The following is a 9,683-nucleotide window of genomic DNA, read 5'->3' as shown; positions in this document are numbered from 1 at the left end:
CCCAACAGCTTCACTTCTTTCTTGTATTGGGAGCCCAGGAGTTGGGGACAATAATGGTAAAACTGCAGAGAGAAAAGAAATGTCATCTCCAAGCCACCTCCCCAGTGAAACCACAGTTAACCCTCGTTCCAGTGAGAGACCTCCCTGAAATAATAATGAACTGCAGAGGTCAGAGGGGATGGCTGAGTGCTCAGCTGCACAGCCTTGGTCCTTCCTGCTGCTGTTATGGGTCACAGTTTAGCAAATGAAGCTCCACTTCCCAAAGTTGGAGCTGCTCCTGGTGAGCTCCCTGAATATCTTTGGTCATTAGTAGAAACCATAAAATAGAAATTGTTCCCTTGAGCAAAATATTAACGTTTCTTTTCATTGTAAAAAAAAATATCCCAGCACTGAGCGTCCTGAAGAGGTCCCTGGGATTCTGGAAATCCAGGAATTCTGGTAGAGTTTAGATGTTGTTGGTTCTGTCTCAACCTAAACCTGTTTAATATTGATCCTTGCAGCCTATTCAGATTATCAACAGCACCATTGAAATGGTGAAACCAGGGAAGCTCCCCAGTGGCAAGACAGAAATTCCCTTCGAATTCCCGCTGCAAATGAAGGGCAACAAAGTTCTGTATGAGACATATCATGGAGTCTTTGTCAATATCCAGGTGAGGAGGTCCTGTCTGGAGACAAAATCAGAAGTTTCATCTGCACATTGTCTTCTAAAGCAGCTCTTAATCCATGGAAATTGAGGATGGAGTTTGGTGGTGGTTTTTTTTCACACTGACTGAGCCTTCCACCCTTTATCCAGTAAATCTTTAAGGAATGATGGCACAAACAAGATGTTTTACCTGAAATACCTCAGCAGAACAACTGTAACCTGAATTTGATCCACCCTGATGTTGTAGGTGACTGTTTCCATTCCCTTCCTGAAAAAAACAGCTCCACAGTGTGGCTGTATTCCAGATAATCTGTAATTCATAAGGAAAACTCCAAGTGTTGAGAGCAACACAAATCAGGAATTATTTGCTTTGCTGGGGTGAGGAGTAACATTCCCTGCCCAGATCTGTATGGAATACCTGCTTGGACACAGTCTGTGGAAATACAGTTTGGAAATTTGATCTTTTTTGGTTAAAAATTGCCTTATCATAGGTGGGTTGGTTTGTTTGGGTGATTTTTGATGTTTTTTTTGGGGGAAAGTCCTTCTTCAGCCATCTCTTGAAGGTAAATTCTGTGTTAGGCAATTTTTGTGTCACTGGAATGAAAAAAAACAAAAAACCAAATCACTCTCCAGCAGTCTGTCAGAAGTAACTAAAGAAAAATATTCCTTGTTTTTTGTCTGTGTTGGGATGTTTTTTAAAACCTTTCCATTTATTTGTTCAGTTTTGGCTTCTTCCCTCATGTAACAGCTGTTGTTTGTGGTAGGGATGTCAGAAATGGTGCAGCACTGGTCGAGTTGCTTGCCATATCCCAAATAACTTGCTGTGATCAATCAGTTTGAGGTGCACTGTAATGAGGAATATTTGTTTTATTTTGTCATTCCTTCTCTCATCTGTGTAGCTTTCCTTGGATAAAATACCATTGAGATTTAATAATTTAAATTTCAGCCAAACTTTGAGAGTCCTGCTCTCCTGAAGAGGGAATTGTAACAATGAGGTGCTGGTTAAGAGACTCTTCCTGAACCTCTGGGCAGTTTAATTGAGCCTCTCTGTCTTGATTTAGGGATTAATTGTGGGCTCAGGTCTCTATTCTGATACAGAAATCTTTAATCAGACACTGTTGGGGGGTTGTGGCTGTGAACTAGAAGTGAGGAACCCAAATCCCTGGTCTGAGGGAGGAATTAAAAATCAAACAAAACAAAAAAAAAAACCCATCCCACCAAATTCCCTGTCCTGTAAGGACACTGAGAGGCTTTGCTGGAGATGCTGAAATGTAGAATTTCTGGGATAACCAAATTCTCACTATTTTTCATCCACTGGTTTATGGCTCCCATTTTAGGGGGAGCAGATTGGAAGGAAATTCACCTCACTGCTGATTTTAGTGCTGCTTTGAGCTCAGCTGTGTGGCTGAAATTCCCCATGAAATACCCCAACAACTGTGAATTCAAGAAAATCAAAATGAGAGGGGCTGTGAATACATCACACTGATAATCCCTTAACCAAAACAGGGTGAATGGAGGTGAAAAGTTGTGAAAGAGGGAAGAAATCTGAATTAAAGCTCTTCTTTTTGCCCTGTGTCACCCCATTCCCCCCAGTACACCCTGCGCTGTGACATGAGGCGCTCGCTGCTGGCAAAGGACCTGACCAAGACTTGTGAATTCATTGTCCACTCCCTGGTGAGTGTCATTTCTGTTCATTTTGCAATTAATCAATTTTTTTTGATTGATTTCCCCCACCCCCCCACTTTAAGGGAAAAAAACCAAAACCTAAATCCATGGAAATTGTGGTAGTGACATGAGAGATTACCGAAGTGTAGAATCAGAATATCCTGAGTTGGAAGAGACCTCAAAAATCATCAAACTCAACTCCTGGCCCTGCACAGGACACCCCAAAATCTCCCCCTGTGCCTGAGATCTTTATCCAAAATGCAGGAGTAAAGGAAATCTGCCCCAAAACAAAACCATCCCAAAGAGCTGTTGCTTCTGATTAGAAAAACCCATCCCTCTCTTAATTTCAAAGGACAGAGGAGTTGGATTTTCAGCTGTTTTTACAGTGCCCTGAGTTTATTCTCTTATTCATCCTTGGAGTTCTGAGACAATGGGGTGGTCACATAAATACGATGTCATTTTTCCAAACCCTGTTTTGAATTATCCCAGGAGTTCTCAGCCAAAGCTTCCAGGCCCCCCCAGTCCTGGAAATGGAAGTTGGGTGATGAAAATACCTGATTTCTGTTCTTCAGATGAGGAATTCTGATTTAGAGCCCTCACAGGTATCACAGCTGGGTCTGCAGCAAGTGGAAATCATGGAATCTCCAGGGTGGGAGAGACCTCCAGGATAATCCAGTCCCATCCTCACCCCAAACCATGTCCCACATCCAGACTCCTGAACACTTCCAGAGACTCCACCACTTCCCTGAGCAGCTCATTCCAGTGCCTGGCCACTCCTGCAAGGGAAACAAGGGAAATATCGTTTCTAATTTCTGATTAATTCTTATTTCTAGTCCTAATAATTATGGGAGGAGGTTGGACTCCCAGAAAATGTTTTGCTGGTTGTTCCAGAAGTTCCTGTGTGGGATTTGGGGTTGGTTGAGATTGAGCTCTGCCTGTCCAGAGCAGCTGAAATGTCCTTTATTCCATCTAAAACTTGCTGGAACATCCTGCTTCTATCATTCCTTTGAACTCTTAACAGGACAGTAAATATCAAAATCCTTTATGTCACTCAGGACTTGTGGTGGAAATGTTATTTTAGTTCTAAAGTACCTCTTTAAAAGATTTAGTTTGGTGTTCCAAACAAGTTTCCTGTTGGTAAGATTTCAATATTTCCTGCAATATCTGATGCTACATTTTATTGGTTCGTTATTACACTGAGAAGTGAGCCACACTTGTCAGAGGAGTGACAAATCACATCTCCTGCAGTTTTCCTGAGTTTATTTCTTGTTCCCACTACAGCACTTCTGAGCTCACCAGTCAGTAAATCATGGATCTCTCAGTCAGGGTGAATTAATGAGGTTTTACTGAACATATAATTCTCACTGTCAGTGCTCAATGTACCATTTCCCTTCAGCTTATTCTGTGCCAGAATTTGTCATTTTGGGAAAATGCAGCCAATCTTTTGCTAATCTCTTCCATCTTGCAGCTGGGCAGCAGCAGCTATTTGGAATTCTTGAGCAGTGAGGGCAGATCCTCACTCAGAGTTCCAGATCAGCCCCTTGCTGGTGCAGAACAGGAATTTATAAAGCAGATTTGAAGCAATGGACACAAATTCATTTAGAATGTCCCCTCCTCAAATTTAATAATGAAACATTCCAAGTGACACGTAAAATGAATTTATTTGTACATAAAGAAATAGGAAACTGAATTTTTTTCCCTCTCTGCTTCAGATGGGGAGGGTATTCCTGCTCTTCCAGGCAGCTGTTGTGGATTTTAATTTTCTATGTTTTGAGGATCAGATTTCAGTTTAACCCTTCCATTCCCTGCAGTCACAGAAAGGGAAGCTGCTGCCAAGCCCTGTGGACTTCACCATTACTCCTGAAACTCTGCAAAATGTTAAAGAGGTAAAAGGATTCTCTTCTTGTTTTATTTTAAATGTAAAGTCTGTGTGTTGCTGAGTGAGACCAGAGAAATGATTTAATTCTGCCTTGCAGATTATCAGGCAGATTATCTTGATTTTATTATTTCATTTTCTTTCTCACTTTTCTAAGCAATCAAGTGATTCTGTCTCATCTCTTGCACTGTGGTGACCAGTTGAAGGTGGAACTCTGCTCAGGATTGGTTAAATATTTTTATCCCTTTCCTGAGTGAAAGATGGGAGTGGAGCAAAGGAAAACTTTCTATACCATGGACAGCCAAGAGCCCTTAAAAATGTGCATTTTGAGCCTTGGTTATGTCTGTTTTTACAGCCCCCTGTGGCTTTGGGAAGCCTCAAGGAGGGCAAGTTTAGATGGGATATTGGGAAGGAATTGTTGTTGTGAGGATGGGGAGGGGATGGAATTCCCAGAGCAGCTGTGGCTGCCCCTGGATCCCTGAAGTGCCCAGGGCTGGCACTGGGGTTTGGAGCAGCCTGGGGCTGTGGAAGGGGTCCCCACTCCTTCCCAACACAGTTCCAGCTCCTGGATCAATTCTAACAGCCAAGTTCTGTCAGATCTTCCCAGGAAAAATCCATCCATGGCAGCAGGAAGGACTCATGTCAAGGGAGATTGTAGGAGAAATCCTGGTACAGAGTGAAAGAAATAAATCTGAGCTACATGAGGAATTTCTGAACTCTTCTCAATTTAGGAGCTTTTGGGGAATTTCCTTCTTGTTTTAATAACTTTCATAAGGCTTTTTTTTCTTAGTGTGCTCTTTACTACAACTGAAACAACCAACAAAAGAAAAAGAGGAAAATAAGAGAGACAACAGAAAGCTGGACATGTCAGAGAGGGGAGAAAAGAGAGTGTTTTAATTGGGCAATTCAAAAATTAGAAGCTTTTTAAATTGCATTGTTGGTTAATCTGCAAATTGTTGTAGTCACGAGTAAGCTTTAAAAAGAAGTCCCTATTGAATAAAGTGCCTTCAAAAATAGATCAAAAAGTTTATAAATATTGTATGGTGGTATATATTTGGATGTTGTATTTCTAATGATATCTGCTGGTTTTGTTTTTACAAATAACATGAAAAATTATGATGGTCATGCATCCCAAGAAATTTAAGAGTTTTGCTTTGTTTCAGTATTCTCAATACATGAATGTTTTGAAAAATGTTATCTTCTCTATACATCTGCTGATAATGTAACATTGTATGATATGGAGTGGTCATCAGGTATTATTACTGTAGTTACAGTCAATTTCTGCAAAATGCATTTCTTTAAAATTTAATTGAAAGATCAAACGATTAACCCTACAGAAAAAGGATTGAACGACAGGTTTCTTTCATTTTTTTAAACAAAAGAAAAGGTTAAGTGTATTGTGTAAAGTGGCATCTTTTTCTCCTCCCTCCAACCTTTTTCAGAGAGCCTCCCTCCCCAAATTCCTGATCAGAGGGCACCTGAACTCCACCAACTGTGTGATCACGCAGCCGCTGACGGGGGAGCTGCTGGTGGAGAGCGCCGAGGCGGCCGTCAAGAGCATCGAGCTGCAGCTCGTGCGTGTGGAGACCTGTGGTGAGCCCTGGGCAGGGAACAGCCTGCAGGAATTCCCTCCATCCCTCCCAGGGAAGCAGGGAACAGCGTTAAAGAGAGGCCAGAGCACCGAGGCAGGGTTTGCACTTCGCAGGAAGGGCCCCGATGTTAATTTAAATTATCTCCGCCATCCTTTACTCTGGGAAAACTTGCCAGGGTTTTCTTCCCCCTGATCCTGGGGTGTCTCTGTTGGAAATTTTGGCTGCTGCTTTCTCTCATCACCCCCCATTTCCCTCCCCTCCTCTCCCTCCTTGCCCAGGGTGTGCTGAGGGCTACGCCAGGGACGCCACGGAGATCCAGAACATCCAGATCGCCGACGGCGACGTCTGCAGGGGCCTCCCCATCCCCATCCACATGGTGTTCCCCAGGCTCTTCACCTGCCCCACCCTGGAAACAACCAACTTCAAAGTGGGTGAGTGGGGAGGCTTTTTCCTGGCAGTCATTCCCTTTAGATGGGCAGGTGAGGAGATAAATCCACCAGCGCTGCAGGAAAAGCCCAGGACATGGCTCTGCTTCCCTCAGCCCAAATCCTGCTGCATTCCAGCCTGAGAAAACACAGCCCAAACACCTCCAACACTTCCCAACTGCTGTGCAGCCACTAAGCTAATCCCAGTAAAATTCCATGATGAGGGGACAGGAGGAGCAGTGGTCACGTGGTTAAGGAATAGTCCAAGAATAAAATTCCTTCTTTTCCTCACCAGTGAGAATCCCTCTTTCCACTTCTCCTCTTTGTTTCCCATCCCTCCTGCCAAAAGCCCTGGAAGCTGCAAGGTTGGACAGGGTTTGACTTCTCTTACCCACCACGTGCTCCTCTCTGGTGATTGTTGTCAAAATCCAGTATTTTTATTAACAAAATCAGGATTTTCCTCACTTGTTCAAATAAGTACTGCAAGAATCCACTTGGCTGCTTTGTATTTCTTCCTTTCATCCTGCTGGAATCTGCTGAAAATCACAGAATCTCTGGGATTTTCCCCAAAATAATTATTTTTTCCCCATTTTAAGCTCTTCACTAGCAATTTGCAGTGAGAATTTGAATTTATTTTGATTTCTGCTTCCCTTCATTCATTAACTCTGCTTGGCTTTTTGTTCTGTCTCTGTTTAGGATTGATTATTGATCTGATACTGATCTTGGCTTTGAAGGACAAAGAGTAGATTTTCCCTTTGGAATTTTTGTTCTCCACTTTGCAGGCCTGTGAATATTCCAGTATTCCATTTCCTGAGGCTGTTACATGCTGGAAACAGGGAATGGAGCTGTCCTGGAATTCTCCTATTCCATGCTTTAAACACCATCTCAGTCTCTTTCCCAAAACATTTTGTTCTTTGATGTCTGAATCCTCTTTTCCAGAGGATTATTTGCTATAATTTATCAGTGATAAAACAATCCAGAGGAATCCCAAAGATTAGAACAAAGCAGGATTTTCTAGGAATGGTCCAAGGGTTGGGATGCCTGGGTGAGGTTCTGCCTGGAATATTTCAGGAGCTCCTACCTCATCCTGCTGCCAGGATTCAGCCTTCCTGTGGAATTGGAGTAGGATTTCTCCCAGGATTCAGCTTTCCTGTGGAATTGGAGTAGGATTTCTCCCAGGATTCAGCTTTCCTGTGGAATTGGAGTAGGATTTCTCCCAGGATTCAGCTTTCCTGTGGAATTGGAGTAGGATTTCTCCCAGGATTCGGCTTTCCTGTGGAATTGGAGTAGGATTTCTCCCAGGATTCGGCTTTCCTGTGGAATTGGAGTAGGATTTCTCCCAGGATTCAGCTTCCCATGGAATTCTGTCTCTTTTTCCCCTTTTCCCAGAGTTTGAAGTGAACATCGTGGTCCTTCTGCAGGACGACCATCTCATCACGGAGAACTTTCCCCTGAAGCTCTGCAGGATGTGAACACCCACAGGAGGAACAGGGAAGGATTTAACTGGGAATTCCTGAGGAGATGTGGAACTTTATCCATGCCTGACTTCAGCAGGAGCCACCTCAATTCCTTCTCCCTTTTTGTGCTTTCACTTTCCTGTTAACCTGGCCAAGACTTGGCCTCTCTGGATTTCCCAATCCTGCTGCCTTCAACAACATTTTCTCCAATTTTTTCAGGCAAATCCTGAAGGAATCATTCTGTACCTTTCTTACAGCTCGTGGGAGGATGTAGCAAATTCCTCTCTTGATTTAATTTTGTAATACTTGTTCCAAAGTCCTTTGAAGACCCCTGAAAACTCATAAATCCCATTAGAGCCGTACTGGGAGGGGATGGGAATTGTGACAGAATGAGAAAAAGGGTTCTGAAGGTCTCAAAAATGCTGCTACAACTCTGGAAGGTGTTGCTGTGGGATCAGTCCCAAGGTAGATGGGAAATGAGTGATTTCAAATCACACCAAGGGAATTTTGGTCAAACCAAGAACAGGAGTTGGTGTTGGAGGAATAAATGAATGTGTTTGTACAACTTAAATGAAAAATAATTCACTAAGAAATAACCTTCCCAACTCAAACAGGTTGTGGATTTTCATGTTTTAATGGAACAGCCACAACTTGTGGATTTTCCATTAATTTTCCATGTGGGGTAGAGGCAGGCTCAGTCTGTATCATGGAAATTGGAAGTGTAAGGATGAGCACCTAAAAAGGCAGAATTAAGAAAACTGAGAAAAAGAATTTCCTTTGGTTTATCCAGCTGTACTGCCAAGCAGGAGAACGTAATTCCAGTTTGGGCCCTGGCCTTTTAGGAAGAAAAAGCTCAAATTTTCATTTCAATGTCTGGGAAGGGGGAGGAAAATGCTATTTACTGAAACTTAAAACTTTTTCCTGATACAGAGGGATTTGGGGAAGAGCTGCAGCCTCCCAAAACTCCTGGAAGCTGAAAAGGATTCCAGTGCTGGAATTTTTAGGCCTTAATTCTACAGCACATAGTATTTACTCACCCCTAACTCACACTGAGCAGAAATACTCCACAAAAACAACGTGTTTGGCTGCAGCAGTAATTTTATTTTTTATTCAACTGGTAATTAATACACTGAATAATGAGAGGAGTTTAAAATTTGATCTGGAGGAGATGTAGCAGTGTGGGGAACAAGTGATCCTTGGAATTAGCCAAGAGCTCCTAATCCATGGGATGCTCCCTTGCTTCAGACAACAGAGTTACACTTTGTGATTCCCAGGCTCTGGTTCTCACCTTTTGGCTTTTTTGGGACAAATTTGTCACTGTTGAAGGTGCTCTGGCCACTTCAGACCCAGAAAACAGTAGGAGAACAATTCCCTGAGCTGTTGGAATTCTGCCTCTCCTGCTAGTGATGACCATTCCTGCACAAAATACAGAGGAAATGTCATTTAAAAATCCTTCCCATTTAAACAGACCAGCTCCTCAAAAAGGGGCAAAATTCAAATTTTAACCCTACTTTGAGATTAAAGAATAATAGGGTCCATATGAATAATTTAAAATTCTTCCTTCAAAATGTGACTAAAAGTCATCATTTAAACAACTGTAATTCTCAGCTGTGGATTTATACAAAGAGAGGAGCTGCAAAGACAACACACACAGGTTTGAATCCTGAATTGTTTATGCCAGAGGAAGGGAAGGTCTTGGTTTCCAATCCTCTTGGTCCATCCTTTTTGTCAGTTTGATATTGGGATAAATCTGAGGGAGAAGCTCCCTCTTCACAGGAATTATGCACCAGCCTTTCAGATGAAATAACTGGATAATTTCAGTGTCCCTTAGCCAAAAATCCAGCAGTTTTGTGTGCTGCCAGCCCTGAGCTCCACACCTTTAGGCAGGAACCAGGAGAAACCCTGAATCTTGGAAATCCTGAGGCTTTTCCCAATAAACCCAGGATTGTGTCCTGTCCCCCAGCACTGGGGTTGTGCTGCAGCCCCTTTGCATTTTGAATGAAAAGGTGTAGGAGTAAAAGCAGG

At 42.7% G+C, this 9,683-nt stretch overlaps 2 protein-coding genes across 2 annotated transcripts in view; one reads left to right on the top strand and one right to left on the bottom strand.

Annotated features, from left to right (window-relative positions):
- The window catches only part of VPS26C (VPS26 endosomal protein sorting factor C), a 14,424-nt gene extending 5,170 nt beyond the window's left edge, over positions 1 to 9,254 (top strand). The window contains exons 3-8 of the mRNA XM_015630646.2: positions 501 to 650; positions 2,237 to 2,317; positions 4,120 to 4,194; positions 5,627 to 5,777; positions 6,055 to 6,207; positions 7,591 to 9,254. Coding sequence (XP_015486132.1) covers positions 501 to 650; positions 2,237 to 2,317; positions 4,120 to 4,194; positions 5,627 to 5,777; positions 6,055 to 6,207; positions 7,591 to 7,673 — 693 coding nt within the window. The 3' untranslated portion in view covers positions 7,674 to 9,254. The remainder of the gene's footprint in view (positions 1 to 500; positions 651 to 2,236; positions 2,318 to 4,119; positions 4,195 to 5,626; positions 5,778 to 6,054; positions 6,208 to 7,590) is intronic.
- Positions 8,739 to 9,683, bottom strand: part of TTC3 (tetratricopeptide repeat domain 3) — a 49,011-nt gene continuing 48,066 nt past the window's right edge. The window contains exon 47 of the mRNA XM_015635702.3: positions 8,739 to 9,074. Within this exon, the coding sequence (XP_015491188.1) occupies positions 9,059 to 9,074 (16 nt within the window). The 3' untranslated portion in view covers positions 8,739 to 9,058. The remainder of the gene's footprint in view (positions 9,075 to 9,683) is intronic.

This window comes from Parus major, chromosome 1 (assembly GCF_001522545.3).
Source record: "Parus major isolate Abel chromosome 1, Parus_major1.1, whole genome shotgun sequence".
Lineage (NCBI taxonomy): Eukaryota > Metazoa > Chordata > Aves > Passeriformes > Paridae > Parus > Parus major.
This window is presented reverse-complemented; position numbering and strand designations above follow the sequence as displayed.